Genomic DNA, 22,249 nt, shown 5'->3' with positions numbered 1-22,249 from the left:
GGCCACTCAGCTCTGCTCGGTTACCATCCATTGTTTTTTTGTGCAAACAACTCCAGAGTTGTGAATTAGTTAACCACCAAAATGAGTGGAAAAAGGCCTGCTGCTGGTGGAAAGGGGAATAGGCGTGTTGGGAAGGGGAAAAAAGGTTGTGTCCGTGGGGTAGGTGCAGAAGAAAGACCATCTTCCAGCCAAACTAAAATGTCTACTTCTTTTAGCGGACAATGTGATAAGATCCCTTTCTTACGGCCACGCCAATCGCTACAAATTCCAGATGAGGCACAAAAACAGCAGGTGCTTCAACGGATATCAAGTGCTCCTTTAAGTGGGCTCTCCTCCACATCAACTTCAACATCACAAATACTCCAGTCCTCAAAGGTGTCACCCAAATCGCACTTGCTTCCTCACAGCTCCCAAATCTCCAGCTGCCCGTCTGAGTATGAGGTAGAACAGATGGTTGAGTCTGCAGAGCTGTTTACTCATACTATAGCCTGGGAATCAGAGGTCGACTCCAGCGCTTCTGTGAATCCAGACGAGGAAATGATCTGCACTGATGCCCAGAATCTTTATGAGTCGGATCCAGGACCAGACGCAGAAGGTTCTGACCATAATGTAGACCCTCATTCCCAAACTGTAACTCCTGTTGGTGGAGACAATGAGGAAGACGATGATAAGACTCAAATACCTGATTGGAGCGACAACTTTAGTTTTTTGTCAGGGCAGGAACAGGTTGGCTCTGAGGACGACGGGTGTGATAACGCACTGGGTGATGATGATGAGGTCGGAGATCCCACTTACTGTCAACCCACAGTCAGCCAAGAGATGAGGTCAACAGAGGAGGTGGAGGAAGATGCTAGTGACGACGAGGTCAGGTTGCGCCTTCCTGGACAGAGACGTAGTACTGGAAGCACGTCAACAACTGCATCCTCAAACACAACTCTGCCTCTCACCACAAGTCGTGGTGGCTCTTCAGGTCGCATGGGTGCTAAGCCTTGCATAGCCTGGGCATTTTTTCAGATCGATAAAGATGACCCAACTCGTGTTATCTGTAACATTTGTCAGCAAAAGCTAAGTAGAGGCCAAAAAATACATAGTTTGAGTACTTCATGCATGAACCGGCACATGGACATGAAGCATAAGTTGCAGTGGGAAGCTCAGTGTGCTACAATGCGGTCTAGCCGGCCGGGCCAACCACCGTCTGCCATATCTTGTGCATCCGCGGCCTCTTCATCCTCTGTGACTGGGGGGACAGCAGTCACACCTGTTTTGGGGCGCAGACCTGCCACCTCTTTACCCGCAACAGCCAGCGTGATTGGCAGGTCATCATTTTCTTTGGAGGTGGTAACACCAGCTGGTCTTGAGCGCTGTCCGACATCGATAGCACCACCTTTGGATCAAGGCAACCTAACATGTCCGCCTGCATCTTCCTCACAGACCGGCAGTTTGCCGGGGACACCCTTATCAACCCCGTCTAAGCACAATAGCCAGCCCTCGGTCCCTCAGATGTGGACAAGTAAAAGACCATTTCCTCCTAGCCATGAGAAAGCTAAGAGGTTGAATTTCACCATCTGCAAGCTCTTGGCTACAGAAATGCTGCCTTTCCGCCTGGTGGACACAGAGGATTTTCGAAACCTTATGTCCGTCGCAGTGCCCCAGTACCAGATGCCCAGTCGGCACTACTTCTCAAAGAAAGGTGTGCCTGCGCTCCACCAGCATGTCGCACACAACATCACCGCTTCTTTGAGAAACTCTGTGTGTGACAGGGTGCATTTCACCACAGACACTTGGACGAGTAGGCATGGACAGGGGCGTTACATGTCGCTGACTGGGCACTGGGTAACTATGGTGACAGCAGGACAAGGGGCTGCTGTCCAAGTCTTGCCGTCCCCACGAGTTGTGCGTCAATCCTCTTTATGTCATTTTTCCTCCACTGCTTCTGCCTCCTCAACCTCCTCTCGGTCTTCCACCTGCACCCAAAGCCTGTCTGGTCATGCCACAAGCTTTCTAACTGCGCAGAAGGGATCCTGCACACCTCCTTACTATGCTGGCAGTAGGGCTCAACGTCATCAGGCGGTTTTTACATTGAAATGTCTGGGAAATGTGAGTCACACAGCTGAGGAGTTGTGGTCAGCTCTGGAGAACCAATTTCATGAATGGTTGTCTCCACTGGACCTGAAACCAGGGAAGGCCGTGTGCGACAATGCTGCAAACCTGGGTGCGGCCCTTCGCCGGGGCAATGTCACACACGTGCCTTGTATGGCTCACGTGTTGAACCTGGTTGTCCAGCAATTTTTAGCCCACTATCCCAGACTAGATGGCCTTCTGCAGAGGGCACGGTCGCTGTGTGCTCACTTCCGCCGTTCGCATCCCGCAGCTCAGCGACTTACATCTCTACAGAAGTCGTTGGGCCTGCCACTTCACCGGCTAAAATGCAATGTGCCTACCCGGTGGAATTCAACTCTGCACATGTTGCAGCGACTGTGGCAGCACCGACAAGCCCTGGTGCAATACGTTCTGACGTATAGCCTGGGCCAACGAGATTCAGAGGTGGGGCAAATCACGCTGGAGGAGTGGTCTCAGATCAGGGACCTATGCACCCTTCTGCACAGTTTTGAAATGGCGACGAAGATGTTTAGTGCTGACGATGCCATTATCAGCATGACTATTCCGGTGATTTACATGCTGGAGCACATGTTAAACAGAATTCGGAGTCAGGTGGTGGCACAAGAGGAGGTGGAGGAAGTAGAGGAGGAGGAGTTGTATGCGGAAGGGCTAACATCTGCAAGGTCCAGACGGTCGGCAGCACCAGGGCGGCAGGCATGTGAGGGTGGGGGAGATGATTTTACCAGGGCGCATGGTAGCAGCCAAACTAGTGAGGAAGGTGCAGGAGCCCAGGAAGAAGTGGAGGACGAACTGATGGAAGACTCATCAGATGAGGGAGACCTTGATCACATTTCTGTTGTGCGAGGTTGGGGGGAGAGGACAGAGGAAGGAAGCATGATTGTTACCTCGCCACCAACACAACAGGGACTTGGTGCTCCTGGATGCGCAACAAACATGAGTGCCTTCTTGCTGCACTACCTGCAACATGACCCTCGAATTGTGAGAATTAGAAATAATCCTGACTACTGGGTTGCCACACTGTTAGATCCCCGGTACAAAAGTAAATTTGCAGAAATTATTCCTGCCATAGAAAGGGATGCACGCATGCAGGAGTATCAGCAGAGACTGTTGCAGAATCTTACATGTGCTTTTCCACAAAATACCAGTGGTGCACGTAGTGAATCTCACAGTTCCAACTTGCCAACCGTGGGACCGTCAAGTGTTCAGCACTCAAACCGTAACAGAACCACAGTATCTGCTGGTAACATCAATTTTGCAGAATCATTTCACCACTTTTTTAGCCCATCCTTTGCAAGGCCACAGGAGACAAGAAGTCTGACACATAGTCAACGCCTAGAGACGATGGTACAGGAGTATCTCCAAGTAAACATTGAAGCCACGACTGTGTCACTGGACCCTTGCTCTTTTTGGGCTTCCAATCTGGATAAATGGCCGGAGCTAGCCACTTACGCCTTGGAGATCTTGTCATGCCCCGCAGCCAGCGTTCTGTCTGAACGTGTGTTCAGCGCTGCTGGTGGTGTGCTGACAGATAAGCGCACGCGGCTCTCCACTGATAATGTAGACAGACTCACGTTCATAAAGATGAACAAATCATGGATCCGAAACGACTTTTCTACCCCTGTGTCATCCTGGGGAGAGTAAAAGCTTGATGATTGGTTAAAATCACCCTACCAACCGTTTTAAGCTTTCAAATTACTAATCATGTTTATCTGTATCTTGACTGGAAAATAATTTGGGCTTTGTAGCAGTGTGCAGCACTGATCCTATTAGGCCATCTATAATAAGCTTCACCAGATTTAAAATTAAAAATAATTTTTAGCTGCATCTAGCCCGGAAAATAATTTTGGGGCTCCGAGATGCGCAAGACACATAAGTGCCTTCTTGCTGCACTACCTGCAGCATGACCCTCATATTGTCAGAATTCGAAGTAATCATGACTACTGGGTTGCCACACTCTTAGATCCCCCAAACTTTTCGATCAACCTTTTCATTTTAATAAAGACCAAAAAAATGGTCATTTTTGAAATTATAAGCATTAGCAGGTTGTTAGAAACTGAAATCAAACAGTTTTCAACTCAAAACTTTATTCTAGGTGATGTTACATTTTCACATAGGACCCCTTGTTCGAAAGGAGCTTCTGAACTCTCTCGTCCATTGAATTTGTCAGGTTTTGGATGGTTTCTGCTTCAATTGTTTTGCATGAGGACAGAATACCCTCCCAGAGCTGTTGCTTAGATGTGAACTGCCTCCCGCCATCATAGACACTCCTTTTAATGATGCTCCAAAGGTTCTGAATGGGGTAGAGGTCAGGGGAGCATGGGGGTCACACCATAAGTTTGTCCCCTTTTATGCCCATATCAGCCAGAGATGCAGATGTTTTATGTGCAGCATGAGATGGTGCATTATCATGCAGAAAAATGATCTTGCTGTGAAATACACGGTTCTTCTTCTTGAACCATGGCAGGAAGTGCTGTTTGAGAAAATCCACATACATTATGGAGTTCATCTTTAGCGCCTTCAGGGATCCTAAAGGGGCCGACAATCTCTCTCCCCATGATTCCAGCCCAAAACATTACTCCACCTCCTCCTTGTTGGCGCTGTAGCCATGTTTGCGTGGGGTGTCCATCAACCAGCCATCCTCCACTCCATTCATCTGGACCATCGAGCGCTGCACGGCACTCATCCGTGAACAAAACAGTTTTGAAATCAGTCTTCATGTAATGTTTGGCCCACTGGAGCCGTTTCTGCTTGTGTGAAGTGGATAGAGGAGGTCGACAGGATGGCGTATGCACAGCTGCAAACCTCTGAAGGACCCTGCATCTTGTTGTTCGGGGGACGTTGGAGGCACAAGCAGCTTCAAAAACTTGTCTGCTGCTATGACAAGGCTTTTTTGCCGCTGCTCTTTCAACCTGACGTAATTGCCTGTAGGAAAGAGTCCTCAATTTGCCCTTATCAGCACGCACACGTGTGTACTGTGAATCAGCTACATACTTCTTGATTGCCAAGACACTTCATCCTGATCATCGCACAATGTTGATTGTAGTCATGCCTTGACCTAAACACTTCACAATTTGTTGCTTCTCAGCAGCCGACACATCCTTTTTCTTTCCCATTTTGGCAGAAAATGTAGGCTGCTTAATAATGTGAGAGAGCCTTCTTAAGTAGTCTTGCCTTTCATTGGACACACCTGCCAAACTAATTAGCACAGGTGTCTGCAATTGCTTACAGTGATATAAAGAGCCCTGACACACATCACCATCAATGAGTTTAACTGACAAACAAACAAATTCTTCCCTTATCACTCCTAAACACTTTTTGCATAATAATTTGGAACGCGGTGTACATGTGCTTTTCCACAAAACACCAGTGGTTCACGTAGTGAATCTTACAGTTCTAACTTGCCAACCGTGGTCTGTATGGAATTGTTCAATAAAGGGCCCAAAATTAAGATAACATAGATGGGAGAGGTCTCTATGAATAGGAATTCCTAAGTATTTGATACCCTGTGAGGGCCAGGCAAAGGGAAAGTTGGACTGGATGGAATCCTATATGGATTTAGGGAGGGAGACATCGAGGGCCTCAGACTTCGCTGCATTGATTTTAAAATTTTACCATGTAACAAAGTGATCTATTTCAGCCATAACAGCAGGGATGGATATATGTGATTGAGTGATATATACTAGGACATCATCAGCAAATAGAGAGCACTTGTACTCGGTGCCTCCCACCTCAATCCACCTAATATTGGGGTTATGGCGAATTGATGAGAGCAGGTGCTCCGTCACTAGGATGTATAAGAGAGGGGACAGAGGACATCCCTGCCTTGTCCCATTGGTGATTGTGAAAGGTGATGAAAATGTTCTGACGCACCCCCTGGGCCTTGGGACACCCGGAGCCGGACCCTTTTTGGTGGATGCTGGTGGTTGTAGTCTTCGTGGCGGCGATCCGGTTCCGTGGCTCAGGGCGGTCAAACCAGTGGCGGAACTATTTATGTGGTTTTGATGTTTAAATGTCCGACTACGCCACCCATGGATTGCGGTCAGAGTGAACCGCCGCTACAGGGCAGACCGCTAAGGCTGGTGTTGTGGGTGCAGCAGAGCGTAGCATAACTCCCCACGGGAGGAGTATAGCCTCAGGGCAGTGTATGCGGAGGATGGGGGTGATGGTGCAGGGCAGCAGCAGTAACGACACGGAGTCAGTGATGCAGTTCAGGGCCTTTACTCACAGTTCTTATTATCCAGACCACGTCTGCAGGTAACGGCTGCCCACGTCGTACTGTGCTCACCAGGTGAGGGGCTCAGACAACTCCCAGATAACTTTGGAGCGCTTCACAGGACCCCCTTTGTGTGTCCTTTGTCTGGCCTTTCTTACCAACACTTCTGTCCGGCTGCCTCGGGCCTCCTCTTGGTAACTTGGCGCCAGTTTCCCTGACCCTATGTGGTGCCTTCCTAGCGGGTGGAGCAAGGGGCTGCGCCACATAAAATGTCAGAGCCTCCGGTTTCTAGCTGAGGGTCGTTTCCTGCCTCCACTAGTTCGGGGACTGGTCTCCCCCTTTGGCCTGACCCCTCCACGCAGGTGGATTCGGGCGTGCGGTGGCGACTCGCCCGTCCGCACCCCTGGGATCCCTTCATTCCTCGTTCCTGGAGCCTTCTCCGCTCCTCTTCCTTCCTTCTCCCTCTTGCAGGCCTGGGCCTCTGTTACTAGGCCCGCCTCGGGAGCAGAGCTCATGCAGAGCCCCTGCTCCCTGCCACTTCTGCTCAGACTTCTCTGCACTGAACTAAGATGGTGCCCACCTTTTATACTCCCTTCTCAATGCACCCAGGAACTGCTTCCTCCCTGCTCCTGCACTGCAGGGTTCTCCTTCCTCAGTGTTCCCTCCCCCCACTCCAGCCAGGGACAGGGACAGTCGTGCCCATCTCAGGGGCATATTGGTCGCCCTGCCCCACGGCAATGTGGTGTAATGCATGCAGGTGTCGGGTCCTGATCCACACTCCATCCTTATCTGAGAGTGAGATATCACACCTCTGGGTGAGGTGCAATACGTCTGTAGCAACCGAGCCCTCGGTGCTACAGTTCCATTTATCTTCAGCCTAGGTGACGTATTGTGATACAGGGCCGTGATTTTGGCTATAAAAGGGTCCCCTAGACCCCTACCCCAAGCTTTTTAAGAGAATCATATATGGCGTGCCAGGAGACTCTATGGAATGCTTTCTCAGCATCCAACGAGAGTATCTACTTACAAATTTTTAACTGCATCTAGCCCAGGAAATACTTTGTGCCTAGTAGCAGTGTCTGCTAGTCAGCGGATTATCCCGGCTGTTAAGCAAGCTACACCACCTGTAGTTTGGACACTTAATTTTTTCAAAGGAAATGCTTCGGGACCACGGGATACTTAGTGAAGAGCATCAGGAGGCACCCCAAGGCATAGGGGCTGGGACTGGCACTAGGATGCCTTGCGGTGGACAGCCGAGCTCGATCCTTATAAAAGCTTTTTAACTGCAGCAGCTTTAGTGGACGCTACTGGAGCTGGAATTACGCGGCTGCTGGCATGAGACTTGCCCTCCAATAGATCCTTGTAAATGGATTTAAAGTGTATTCATTCAAATTAGAGGGACAATTTAAATTAAAAAGCTTAGAGCTGCCTCCACCACAGGGGGGCTCTCTCGACCCACCAGCGGACAGGCACCAGTATTGGGAGAGGGGGGCTGGCCGTCAGGGTTCACCGCGGCTCTGGCACAAACCCGGCGACACGGAGGTGGCACGGGCAGGAGCGGACTGGCCGTCTCGGCTTCTCACTTTTTGGATTTTAGAAGGGCATGACATGCCTATATCTGTGTCTCCCCCTCCTTTTACTCCTCCACTTCTTTTCTTTTCGCATGACTATATGTACTTGTCACTTTTCCATGTGTTAGTTGTGTCTTCTGAGCAGTTTGTCAGCTTTTGGACACCTTTGAAGGTGTTTTCTATGTGTTTCTATGTGTTTTTGTTTGCCTGCCATTGGTTTTAACGGTGTTCGAAGGTGTTCGACAAACAGTTCGACGAACAGTTCGGCGAACACACGGGTGTTCGACGAACTGAACCAAACTCGAACACTACGGGGGTGGCTCAACACTAGTTATGATTAGAGATGAGCGGTGTTCGACTAGAACTGTTCGCCAATCTCAAATTCGAGCTGTTTTGGGCGGTGTTCGAGTTGTTCGACGAACCCGAACGATTTGCAAAAAATTCGGCTGTTCGAGGTTATGTTCGATAACTGTTCGTGCACCAAAAGCGTGTCCTGCATGTCTGGCGCTATTTAGAGCACCAATCATGCAGGGATTGTCTGCCACTCACTGTAATGCCACAGCCATGGTGGTTGTGGCATTACAGTGATTGCCCAAATCGATGGGAACAGTGGCAACAGTGAAACATGAAAAGCCGGCAATTCAGCAGCGGCATACACCTGTACCCGACAATTTAGAACCGAAAGAATAGAGCTTCACACATAGATTAGATAGATATAAACATGTCAGCCACATATATACGAAGTACAGTGAAAGTGCTGCTTACTGTACTTGTCATTTAGCGTAAAGGATTTATCAAAAAAAATAATAGTGTTTTCATGCACCGTCTCTTTAAAAAAGCTGGCCGGCAATTCAGCAGCGGTACCCGACAATTTATAACAGACAGAATAGAGCTTTACACATAGATTAGATAGATAGAAACATGTCAGTCACATATATATGAAGTACAGTGATAGTGTTGGTTACTGTACTTGTCATTTAGTATTAAAATAAAGGATTTATTATTAAAAAAATTGGCGTGGGGTTCCCCTTAATTTTAGGCTCTAGCGGAGGTTAAGCAGACGGCTGGGGCAGATGTTTGAAGCCTGGGAAGGGGGTAATACCCACGGAGCTTCCCAGGCTACTAATATCAGCCCCCAGCTGAATACATAGCCTTTACTAGCTATTAAAATGGGGGACCCCCCAAAAAAAATGACGTGGGGTCCCCCCTAATTTAATAGCTAGCAAAGGCTAGGCAGACAGCTGGGGGCTGATATTAATAGCCCAGGAAGGAAGCCATGAATATTGGCCCCCTCCCAGGATAGAAACACCAGCCGTCAGCCGCCCCAGAAATGGCGCATTCATAGGATGCGCCAATTCTGGCACTTAGCCTCGCTCTTCCACGCTGCCCTGGTGCGGTGGCAGGGGGTAATAGGGTTGGGGTTGATGTCAGCTTATAATGCCAGCTGACATCAAGCCCAGGTTAGTAATGGAGAGGCGTCTATAAGACACCCCCATTACTAACTCCATAGTCAAAGTTAAAAAAAACACAAACACCCAGAATAAAGTCCTTTAATTGAAATAAAGACACAATCCTTTATTGTTCTAAATTAAACCATACTTACCGTCACGCCCATTCCAGCTGAAGCCAACGATCTCCTGCAATAAAAGAAAAATAATAAAGCAACCTCATCCTTACCTTTCCATGGTTCCCACGACAGCTTCAGCTCTGCTACATCGAGATGACAGGCTGGACCGCAGCAGAACGCTGCCATCCAGCCTCTCATCCCGCAGACACTGAGAAGCGCAGGCTTGCTTGCGCTGCTCAGCGTCTCTCTGTGACGACATCCAGATGAGCCGAGTTCATGTCCAATGAACTCGGCTCACCTCATGCACGTCACTGACAGCGTGGGAAAATTCTCACGCTGAAGCGGTGAGTGCAGGAGAATTCTCCCACGCTGTCAGTGACATGCATAAGGTGAGCTCATGTCCAATGAACTCAGCTCACCTCCTGCACGTCACTGACAGCGTGGGAGAATTCTCCTTCACTCAGCGCTTCAGCGTGAGAATTCTCCCACGCTGAAGCGCTGAGTGCAGGAGAATTTTCACACGCTGTCAGTGACGTGCATAAGGTGAGCTCATGTCCAATGAACTCAGCTCACCTCCTGCACGTCACTGACAGCGTGGGAGAATTCTCCTGCACTCAGCGCTTCAGTGTGAGAATTCTCCCACGCTGAAGCGCTGAGTGCAGGAGAATTTTCCCACGCTGTCAGTGACGTGCATGAGGTGAGCCGAGTTCATTGGACATTAACTCGGCTCATCTGGATGCCCTCACAGAGAGACACTGTGGAGCGCAAGCAAGCCTGCGCTTCTCAGTGTCTGCGGGATGACAGGCTGGATGGCAGCGTTCTGCTGCGGTCCAGCCTGTCATCTCGATGTAGCAGAGCTGAAGCTGTCATGGGAACCATGGAAAGGTAAGGATGATGTTGCTTTATTATTTTTCTTTTATTTCAGGAGATCGTTGGCTTCAGCTGGAATGGGCGTGATGGTAAGTATGGTTTAATTTAGAACAATAAAGAATTGTGTGTTTATTTCAATTAAAGGACTTTTTTCTGGGTGTTGTGTTTTTTTTAAATACTTTACTAGAAATTCATGGTGGTCATGTCTAATATTGGCGTGACCCCATGAATTTCGGGCTTAGGGCCAGCTGATAATGCCAAGCTGGCCCTAACCCCTTTATTACCCAGTGAGCCACCGCATCAGGGCCCTGGATGAGTTGGGTACAGCGCCAGAAGATGGCGCTTCTATGAACGCGCCATTTTCCGGGGTGGCTGCGGACTGCAATTTGCAGCGGGGGTGGCCCAGAAAGCTTGGGCCTCCCTGCGCTGCGGATTCCAGCCCCCAGCTGCCTAGTTGTATCTGGCTGGACACAAAAACAGGGCGAAGCCCCACGTCAATTTTCTTTAAATTATTTCATGAAATAATTAAGAAAAAAAGGGCTTCCCTATATTGTTGTGTCCGGCCAGGTACAAATAGGCAGCTGGTGGTTGGGGGCAGCCCGTTCCTGCCTGCTGTACCTGGCTGGACACAAATATAGTGCGAAGCCCCACGTCAATTTTTTTTAAATTATTTCATGAATTTCCTGAAATAATTTAAAAAAATTGAAGTGGGGCTTCGCACTATATTTGTGTCCAGCCAGGTACAGCAGGCAGGAACGGGCTGCCCCCATCCACCAGCTGCCTATTTGTACCTGGCCGGACACAACAATATAGGGAAGCCCTTTTTTTCTTAATTATTTCATGAATTTCATGAAATAATTAAAAAAAATTGAAGTGGGGCTTCGCACTATATTTGTGTCCAGCCAGGTACAGCAGGCAGGAACGGGCTGCCCCCAACCACCAGCTGCCTATTTGTACCTGGCCGGACACAACAATATAGGGAAGGCCTTTTTTTCTTAATTATTTCATGAATTTCATGAAATAATTAAAAAAAAAGTACGTGGGGCTTCGCCCTATTTTTGTGTCCAGCCAGGTACAACTAGGCAGCTGGGGGCTGGAATCTGCAGCGCAGGGAGGCCCAAGCTTTCTGGGCCCCCCCCCCCGCTACAAATTGCAGTCCGCAGCCACCCCGGAAAATGGCGCGTTCATAGAAGCGCCATCTTCTGGCGCTGTACCCAACTCATCCAGGGCCCTGGTGCGGTGGCTCACTGGGTAATAAAGGGGTTAGGGCCAGCTTGGTATTATCAGCTGGCCCCAAGCCCAAAATTCATGGGGTCACGCCAGTATTAGACATGACCGCCATGAATTTCTAGTAAAGTATTTAAAAAAAACACAACACCCAGAATAAAGTCCTTTAATTGAAATAAAGACACAATTCTTTATTGTTCTAAATTAAACCATACTTACCATCACACCCATTCCAGCTGAAGCCAACGATCTCCTGCAATAAAAGAAAAATAATAAACCAACCTCATCCTTACCTTTCCATGGTTCCCATGACAGCTTCAGCTCTGCTACATCGAGATGACTGGCTGGACCGCAGCAGAACGCTGCCATCCAGTCTGTCATCCCGCAGACACTGAGAAGCGCAGGCATGCTTGCGCTCCTCACTGTCTCGCTGTGACGGCATCCAGATGAGCCGAGGTCATGTCCAATGAACTCGGCTCACCTCATGCACGTCACTGACAGCGTGGGAAAATTCTCACGCTGAAGTGCTGAGTGCAGGAGAATTCTCCCACGCTGTCAGTGATGTGCATGAGGTGAGCTCATGTCCAATGAACTCAGCTCACCTCCTGCACGTCACTGACAGCGTGGGAAAATTCTCCTGCAATCAGCGCTTCAGCGTGAGAATTTTCCCACGCTGTCAGTGACGTGCATGAGGTGAGCCGAGTTCATTGGACATGAACTCGGCTCCTCTGGATGTCGTCACAGAGAAACGCTGAGCAGCGCAAGCAAGCCTGCGCTTCTCAGTGTCTGCGGGATGACAGGCTGGATGGCAGCGTTCTGCTGCGGTCCAGCCTGTCATCTCGATGTAGCAGAGCTGAAGCTGTCGTGGGAACCATGGAAAGGTAAGGATGAGGTTGCTTTATTATTTTTCTTTTATTGCAGGAGATCGTTGGCTTCAGCTGGAATGGGCGTGATGGTAAGTATGGTTTAATTTAGAACAATAAAGGATTGTGTCTTTATTTCAATTAAAGGACTTTATTCTGGGTGTTTGTGTTTTTTTTAACTTTGACTATGGGGTTAGTAATGGGGGTGTCTTATAGACGCCTCTCCATTACTAACCTGGGCTTGATGTCAGCTGGCATTATAAGCTGACATTAACCCCAACCCTATTACCCCCTGCCACCGCACCAGGGCAGCGTGGAAGAGCGAGGCTAAGTGCCAGAATTGGCGCATCCTATGAATGCGCCATTTCTGGGGCGGCTGACGGCTGGTGTTTCTAGCCTGGGAGGGGGCCAATATTCATGGCTCCCTTCCTGGGCTATTAATATCAGCCCCCAGCTGTCTGCCTAGCCTTTGCTAGCTATTAAATTAGGGGGGACCCCACGTCATTTTTTTTGGGGGGTCCCCCATTTTAATAGCTAGTAAAGGCTATGTATTCAGCTGGGGGCTGATATTAGTAGCCTGGGAAGCTCCGTGGGTATTACCCCCTTCCCAGGCTTCAAACATCTGCCCCAGCCGTCTGCTTAACCTCCGCTAGAGCCTAAAATTAAGGGGAACCCCACGCCAATTTTTTTAATAATAAATCCTTTATTTTAATACTAAATGACAAGTACAGTAACCAACACTATCACTGTACTTCATATATATGTGACTGACATGTTTCTATCTATCTAATCTATGTGTGATGCTCTATCTTTCTGTTCTAAATTGTCGGGTACCGCTGCTGAATTGCCGGCCGGCTTTTTTAAAGAGACAGTGCATGAAAACACTATTATTTTTTTAAATAAATCCTTTACACTAAATGACAAGTACAGTAAGCAACACTATCACTGTACTTATTATATATGTGACTGACATGTTTCTATCTATCTAATCTATGTGTGAAGCTCTATTCTTTCTGTTCTAAATTGTCGGGTACAGATGCTGAATTGCCGGCCGGCTTTTTTAAAGAGACGGTGCATGAAAACACTAATATTTTTTTTAATAAATCCTTTACACTAAATGACAAGTGCAGTAACCAACACTGTCACTGTGCTTCTTATATGTGTGACTGACATGTTTCTATCTATCTAATCTATGTGTGATGCTCTATTCCTTCTTGTCTAAATTGTCGGGTACCGGTGTATGCCGCTGCTGAATTTGCCGGCCGGCTTTTTTAAAGAGAGTGTCTTCTGAGCAGTTTGTCAGCTTTTGGACACCTTTGCAGGTGTTTTCTATGTGTTTCTATGTGTTTTTGTTTGCCTGCCATTGGTTTTAACGGTGTTCGACGGTGTTCTAAGGTGTTCGACGAACAGTTCGACGAACAGTTCCTCGAACATCCCGGTGTTCGACGAACCGAACCGAACCCGAACACTACGGGGGTGGCTCAACACTAGTTATGATGTCATGACATTGTGACCTTTCGCAACGATGTGCAGAACCCGCCCAGGCAAAAATCATAGACAGAAATCCAAGCTCAATGTGAGGAGCCTGGGGATCAGAGTAATAATTTAGATGCACATATAATTGAGGTGCACATGATTGACTTCCACTCCATTCATTATCCATGGGACTGCTGGATAAAGTTGAGTACAACATTCGATGACCTTTATTTATGGTAACACTCCTATACCAAAATTTACAGAATGTTAAGGGTGGACACATTTGTACATGACCCTATATACCAAAATTAGAAAGCTCAATATTCTTCACTGCTACAACTTTGCATATCTTGAAAGATGGAGAAGTGGCCACCTTATCTGTATTTGCAAAAATTGCAGAAAAGGAGAACTTTTAGTCGATCCACAGCAACCATAAGAAAGAGCGATCTGTCCAACCACCACCACCATTTGGATGTCTATATATTGCAAAACATGAGCAGCCAACAGCATCCATAAGAGAGTGATTTGTCCAACCACCACCATCTTTCGGAAGCTTATATATTGCATAAAACAAGCAGGTCCACAGCACCTATGAGACAGAGAAATTTGTCCAACCACCACCATGTGGATGTCTATATATCACATACAGTACACTTACCATCACAGAGTACTGTTCAATAAGTAGGTAATCAAGATCAAAAGGAACAAGTAATTCTAATTTTCTTACCTCTTACTATAATACTAGTGGACTTCTTTGCGGGATTGCCGACATTGTTATTGGCGACACAACTGTAGGTCCCGGCATCTTCCGAGGTAATAGATGGTATAGTCAATGTTCCACTACTTAGAACAGTCTTTTCTGGAAGATTTCCAACAGATCTAACCCAAGTCAGTGTTGGCGTTGGCTCTCCACCAGTTGTGACACACACTAACGTTATTGTTTCACCAGGATTGACTACGATGGGATCTTCCACCATAAGTTTAATAGATGGAGATGCTGAAAATGGAGAGAGAGAAAAGAAAGTTAGATAAATCGCTGTAAATGGTGGATCCTTTTTGTACATTTCAAGGTTTAATGATCCAAATAAACAATAAAGCTTCCGTGAAAACCACTTCTTTGAAGACACTACTCATCATGTAGACCAAATTTTTGTGAATTCAAATTCCTTTGTATTGGTTATTTTCTTTACAAAAGTTTTTACTTTAAATGTAAAATAAAACAGTCTACAAAGCTCGGGTTTCATGGCGGTGTAGAGAGAATATGATGGTGGATCTTGCAATGGGTAGACTTTTCAACAATCTCATGAAACATTGTTGTATTGAACCTATATACAGAAGGCACCATGAAACTATTTGACTAACTGACCCACTAACTTCAAAGAAGGTAAAATTAATTTGTCCCCAGTATCCTCTTTGATTGGGATCCTGTCCATTGGGAGTTTCATGTAGCTTCATTAAGCTTCCATGGCAAAGCATCCATTCAAAGGTCTTTATCATGTTTAATGTCAATGTCAAGTGGGTTGGTGTAAAGCCCACCAAATTCGGCAGTAACAAAAATAAATTCACTGGTGTGGAAAATTTTGCCTCCCCTTTAGACATAAAAATACTTTCATATTACTAATATTAATGACTGAATTGAATGTTTCAATAAGAGTTATACTTTCATTTACTGACCCGTTCACAAAATCAGATAACAGTAAGATTTTTTTTTTCAATAAGTGCCACAAAAAATGAAGAATAAATGGGCTCAGGAAAACGAGAATGAAATAGCAATTACAAACTCTTAGCAGAGTATTAAAATAACATCTTCGGCAGAGTATGACACTAATTGCAGATCATGGAAATGGTAAGTGCCCTGGATACTTCACAGTCTTAAGGAGCACAGTCTTTTTTGGAAGCATGTCAAAATAATGGGGGATGAGGCTATATGGTATATATGGCTCGATATCAAAACAAATGTCCGATACATCAAATTACAAGTTGAGTGCAATCTATTATTTTCTGCTATCAGCCACATTAGGGGGGAAGAGGGTTACGGTAGTGTTTTCCAAGACTGCTTACATTAATGGTGTTTTCCACTTATAGATTTCTGGCCTCTTATTAGCCAACACTATGTTAAAATAATAAAATCAGATTGTACTCACCCTCCCCAGGCCCATGGTTGATTCTCTGCTGCTGCTCTAGTCTCTGTGTACTGGATGCAGTGGTGAAATCTTGATTACAGTATACATCACCGCTGCAGCCAGTCACTGAGCTCAGTGGCTGGGGCAATCTACATTAGTAGAGCAGCTGAGCTTAGTGATTGGCTGCAGTAGTGATGTATGCTGTTGCTATGATGTAATTGCTGCAGCCAGTGCAGAGAGACCGACACAACAGTGTAGAGCCGGCTCTAGACCAAGGGAGGGTGAGTTCTATCCGATTTTATTATTTTAATATGCCGTTGGCCAATAGAGGCCAGATGTCTATAACTGGAAAAACCCCTTTACATACACAAAAAATAGGAAGACAAAAGGAAAAAATGCCCAGGGGTCTCCAGTATTCAAGGGCGACCAACACCCTAGTCAAGTAAATTTTCTGCAACTACAAGCATCGTATGATTGAACACCAAGCTGTATAGCGCTTCTAATTGGGTACTATATGGCACTGACATTTGGGTATGTAGGGACATTACTAGTGTTGAGCGAGCATGCTCGACACTGTTCAGTACTCGCCCGAGCATCTCACTACTCGGGATGTTTGGTGAGCACCGAGCATTTCCGGGTTACTCGGGCGGGAGCTCGGGTCTCCGCGCTGCACGTTTGGCGCTCTTTACAGAGCCAATGAACATGCAGGGATTGCCAGCCAGTCACTGTAATGCCGCAGACATGTTGTTTGTGGGCATTACAGTGATTGGCTGGCTGCACAGCGTCACCTCGAGTATTTAAAACCGGACGCCGCCATCTTGGACACAGTCGCTCCGGATCAGACAGTGTAGGGAGAGTGCTGCAGAGCTAGGGAGAGATTTATACTGCAAAATAGTTAGTGTAGGGTCTGTAAAGCCTGCCAGATCAAACAAACAGTCCTTTTCAGGACTAATATCTATCCCAGATATCAGGCAGGCAGGCTGTATAGGAGACGCAGTGGTTATACCAACAAACATTGCATTACAGTCCTGTGTGCTCCTGCTGGTCAAATTGCTAGACTTAGCCCCAGGTCTCAGGCGCTAGGAAAAATCCTTTTTTTTCATCTAAATCCTGTATTTTTTTTCCTCAGTCACACTGTACAAATACACGTCTTATTAACCTTTTGGCATTTCCTCCCCCGCCAAAAAAAAATTGAGTATGTCTGTGACTTTTCAGACACAAATATATCTGTTTAAAATATTCTGGTGTAGGCCAGATAACTAGAAGTTTGGTTTTGCAGTTCCACGGTTCAAATCTCTGTATTATGCAGTTTTGGCCTTTTTTACATAAAAAAAACAGTAATAGTGTCTCCCTGACTGTTCAGACACAAATATATCTGTTTAAAATATTCTGGTGTAGGCCAGATAACTAGAAGTTTGATTTTGCAGTTCAACGGTTCAAATCTCAGTATTATGCAGCTTTTGGCCTTTTTTACATAAAAAAAACAGTAATAGTGTCTCCCTGACTGTTCAGACACAAATATATCTGTTTAAAATATTCTGGTGTAGGCCAGATAACTAGAAGATTGGTTTTGTAGTTCCACGGTTCAAATCTCAGTATTATCTAGCTTTTGGCCTTTTTTACATTAAAAAAACAGTAATAGTGTCTCCCTGACTGCTCAGAACACAAATATATATGTTTAAAATATTCTGGTGTAGGCCAGATAACTAGAAGTTTGGTTTTGCAGTTCAATGGTTCAAATCTCAGTATTATGCAGCTTTTGGCCTTTTTTACATAAAAAAAACAGTAATAGTGTCTCCCTGACTGTTCAGACACAAATAAATCTGTTTAAAATATTCTGGTGTAGGCCAGATAACTAGAAGTTTGGTTTTGCCGTTCCACGGTTCAAATCCCAGTATTATCTAGCTTTTGGCCTTTTTTACATTAAAAAAACAGTAATAGTGTCTCCCTGACTGTTCAGAACACAAATATATCTGTTTAAAATATTCTGGTGTAGGCCAGATAACTAGAAGTTTCGTTTTGCAGTTCCACGGTTCAAATCTTTGTATTATGCAGCTTTTGGCCCTTTTTACATAAAAAAACATTAATAGTGTCTACCTGACTGTTCAGACACAAATATATCTGTTTAAAATATTCAGATGTAGGCCAGATAACTAGAAGTTTGCTTTTGCAGTTCCACGGTTCAAATCTCAGTATTATGCAGCTTTTGGCCTTTTTTTACATAAAAAAACAGTAATAGTGTCTCCCTGACTGTTCAGAACACAAATATATCTGTTTAAAATATTCTGGTGTAGGCCAGAAAACTAGAAGTTTGGTTTTGCAGCTCCACGGTTCAAATCTCTGTATTATGCAGCTTTTGGCCTTTTTTACATAAAAAAACAGTAATAGTGTCTCCCTGACTGTTCAGACACAAATATATCTGTTTAAAATATTCTGGTGTAGGCCAGATAACTATAAGTTTGGTTTTGCAGTTCCACGGTTCAAATCTCAGTATTATCTAGCTTTTGGCCTTTTTTACATAAAAAAACAGTAATACTGTCTCCCTGACTGTTCAGACACTAATATATCTGTTTAAAATATTCTGGTATAGGCCAGATAACTAGAAGTTTGGTTTTGCAGTTCCACGGTTCACACAGGGGAATACAGGAACTGGTAGGTTAGACTGGCACACAGACTGGGGGGTATAGGCAGACACGGCTGGTATGCAGACGGGTGGATGCTGGCAAGCACGACTGGTATGCAGGCAGGGAGGTACTGGCAGGCACGGCCGGAATGCAGGCAGGTGGATGCTGGTAAGCACGACTGGTATGCAGGCAGGGAGGTACTGGCAGGTACGACAGGTTGGAGCACAGAGTGGATAGGACCCAGTACAGACTGGGACTCAGGAACAGAACCGCAGATGCGGTTGACAAACACAGCAGAGCGAGACCGCCTGGAGCGGCGGGCAAGAGCAGAGCGAGACTGCCGGAGTAGTGCGCAAAGGGTCAGAGCAGAGCGAGACTGCTGAAGCAGGGAGCAAGGCAGAGCAGAGCGGGAACCGCAAGAGCGGTGAGCAAGGCAGAGCAGAGCAGGAACCACAAGAGCGGTGAGCAAGGCAGAGCGGGAACCGCAAGAGCGATGAGTAAGGCAGAGCGGGAACCGCAAGAGCGGTGAGCAAGGCAGAGCAGACTAGAACCGCCGGAGCGGTAAGCAAGGCAGAGCAGAGCGGAAACCGCAGAAGCAGTGAGCAAGGCAGAGCAGGCTAGAACCACCGGAGCGGTAAGCAAGGCAGAGCAGAGCGGAAACCGCAGAAGCGGTAAGCAAGGCAGAGCAGAGCGGAAACCGCAGAAGCGGTGAGCAAGGCAGAACAGAGCGGAAACCGCAAGAGCGGTGAGCAAGGCAGAGCGGAAACCGCAAGAGCTGTGAGCAAGGCAGAGCAGGTTAGAACCGCCGGAGCGGTAAGCAAGGCAGAGCAGGGGGGACAGGGCTCTGTTCACACGGAACACACTGGAAGGGAAAGGCAGAACCAGACACACACTAGATACTTGCAATGAGGTAACGAGTGGACTATAAACTCACAAACGGAAGTACCGCGACAACGAGTAGGAGTTAGGAGCAGGTTCAGACTCTGCAGAAAAAGGGAAGGTACGGACATAGAGAAAAACAGGAAACATGTTAGGGGGCAGTTCAGACAGGAACTGTTACTGCAACAAAATACAGGAACGAGCCAAGGTAAAGCCAAGTGCTGGTTCAGACAATGCAGGAGAAAGAGAAGGTACGGACATAGAGAGAAACAGGAAGCAGATTTAGGAGACAGTTCAGACAGGAACTGTACTGAAACAAATACAGGAGCGAGTCTGGGTATGCGGCCCCCCAGAGGGCGAGAAGAACAGGCAAAGAGCGTGTTCACACGGGCCTGGAAATACAGCCTCCAGGAAAGGCAGCTGGCAAGAGTACACAGACAGGACTCAGTTCAGACACGGGAACTGATACCGCAAGGCAGGAAACATAGACAGGACCTGGCACGTCAGCGACCAGAAGCCAACTGACAGAACACAATGCTCAGGCAAGGATTCCAGGGAGGAGCTGGGTTAAATACCAGGTGACAGACAGCAATAGGCTGAGGACGCACAAGGGGTGTGCCCGCAGCAGCTACAAGAAGCAGGAAGTGATCGGGCGCCGCCCTTAAGCAGCAGAAACAGAGGCAAGCAGACAGCATGGAGGGAAGCCAGAGAGATAGTCTGGACTGGAAATCAAGTGCGCGCTCTTGCACAGTGGGAGATGGACCACTATGCAAGGACGCCGCCAGGTATGTTACAATATCTGTTTAAAATACTCTGGTGTAGGCCAGATAACTAGAAGTTTGGTTTTGCAGTTCCACGGTTCAAATCTCTGTATTATGCAGCTTTTGGCCTTTTTTACATAAAAAAAACAGTAATAGTGTCTCCCTGATTGTTCAGACACAAATATATCTGTCTGAAAGATTCTAGTGTAGGCCAGAAAAATATAACTGTGGTTTTGCAGTTCCACGGTTCAAATCTCTGTATTATCCACTTTTGGGCCTTTTTTACATTAAAAAAACAGTTTGAGTGTGTCGCTGACTGTTCAGCCCCAAATATATCTATTAAAAAAAGTCTGGTATACGCCAGTAAATTAGAACTGGGGTTTTGCAGTTCCACGGTTCAAATCTCAGTATTATGCAGCTTTTGGCCTTTTTTACATAAAAAAACAGTAATAGTGTCTCCCTGACTGTTCAGTCACAAATATATCTGTTTAAAATATTCTGGTGTAGGCCAGAGAAATAAAACTGTGGTTTTCCTCTAACACGGTTCTAATCTACTTTTTATTACCCTTTTTCCATTGATAGTGCGAGTGTAAGCTATTTTACTTCATTTACAATGGGCAAGGCGCGTGGCAAGGGACTTGGAACTAGACGTTCTGGTGATGGTGCGTGTAGAGGACGGGGCCGTGGCCAAGGTGAAAACATGCCACAACCAACAGCCACATCTTCTCGCTCCCACTTCTTGACCGAATTACTAGGGAAGCACACTACAACACCAGTATTGTGAACTGATCAGTGTGAACAGGTTATTAATTGGATAGCAGATAATACTTCCAGTTACCTGGGCAAAACCACCTCCGGTCTGTCTTCCACACGGGCTAGTTTTAGTAGTTGTGAGTCTCGACCGCATACTCCTCCTCACCCTGATGCTCCTTCCTCCCACCATGCGGAGTGTCGTCAGACAGCAACTGATCCCACACTTGGACACTCTGAAGAGCTGTTCACTGGTCCATTTCCATATTTGTGCCCCTCGCCTGCTCCGCTTGAAGTGGTGGAAGAGGAGATCCCATGTAGCGATGCCCAAATATTTGAATAGCCATGGCCACAGGAAGTCGACGCTGGCAATTTTTCACAAGAGGTAGACGATGACGAGACACAATTGCCACGAAGTGAGGAGGAGGATGGTGGTGCGCAAGTGGAAGAGGAGGAGGTGGTGGATAATCTAGTAACTGACCCAACGTGGCAGGGGGACACACAGAGTGAGGCCAGCAGCACACAGGGGGAGGGAGGCAGGGTACCCCAACAGGCAGGAAGAAGCAGTGTGGTGGCAGCACACAGAAGGCGGGCAACAGTTCCCCGTAACACCAACACGAGGGACATTGCCAGTACAACCGGTAGGTCTTCCAGAGTCTGGAATTTTTTTAAAGCCTCTGCTGATAACCTCAAAAAGGCCATTTGTACCACCTGCCATGCCAGCATCAGCAGGGGTGACAAAACTACCAGCCTGACCACCACCATCATGATCAGGCACATGTCAGCAAAGCACCCGACTTTGTGGGGCGAACCCCAGGGTCCACGACCAGTGTCAGCGGGTGCCACCACTGCTTCTTCCGCTGTTGTGCGTGTAAGAGAACCCCCTGTTGTGTGTGCAAGGCAATCCCCTGTCCATACTGCATGCAAAGATGCCCCCTTCTCTCAGTCTTCACTTGTTATGGCAGTTTCTCAAGAAACAGCATCAACGTCCACGTAGCACCGCAGCGTTCAATTGTCCATATCCCAGAGCTTTGAACGAAAGCGCAAATTTGCAGCCAACGCCCCACAGCCCACAGTCCTAAATTCGCACATTTCACGACTGCTTGCATTGGAAATGCTGCCTTTTAGGCTGGTGGAGACGGAATCCTTCCGCAATCTTATGGCGGTGGCCGTCCCTCGGTACTCGGTCCCCAGCCGACACTAT

The 22,249-nt window shown here is 47.0% G+C and overlaps 1 protein-coding gene across 2 annotated transcripts in view; it reads right to left on the bottom strand.

Moving 5' to 3' along the window:
* MDGA2 (MAM domain containing glycosylphosphatidylinositol anchor 2) overlaps positions 1-22,249 on the bottom strand; it is an 819,067-nt gene that overhangs the window by 256,797 nt on the left and 540,021 nt on the right. For both annotated transcript variants that reach the window (XM_073638570.1, XM_073638571.1), the window contains exon 6: positions 14,636-14,905. In XM_073638570.1, coding sequence (XP_073494671.1) covers positions 14,636-14,905 — 270 coding nt within the window. The remainder of the gene's footprint in view (positions 1-14,635; positions 14,906-22,249) is intronic.

Source organism: Phyllobates terribilis, unplaced genomic scaffold (assembly GCF_046119375.1).
Source record: "Phyllobates terribilis strain yellow unplaced genomic scaffold, ASM4611937v1 Scaffold_7__3_contigs__length_470593459, whole genome shotgun sequence".
Classification (NCBI taxonomy): domain Eukaryota; kingdom Metazoa; phylum Chordata; class Amphibia; order Anura; family Dendrobatidae; genus Phyllobates; species Phyllobates terribilis.
The sequence above is the reverse complement of the archived record's forward strand: the minus strand, read 5'-3'. Positions and strand labels throughout refer to the sequence as shown.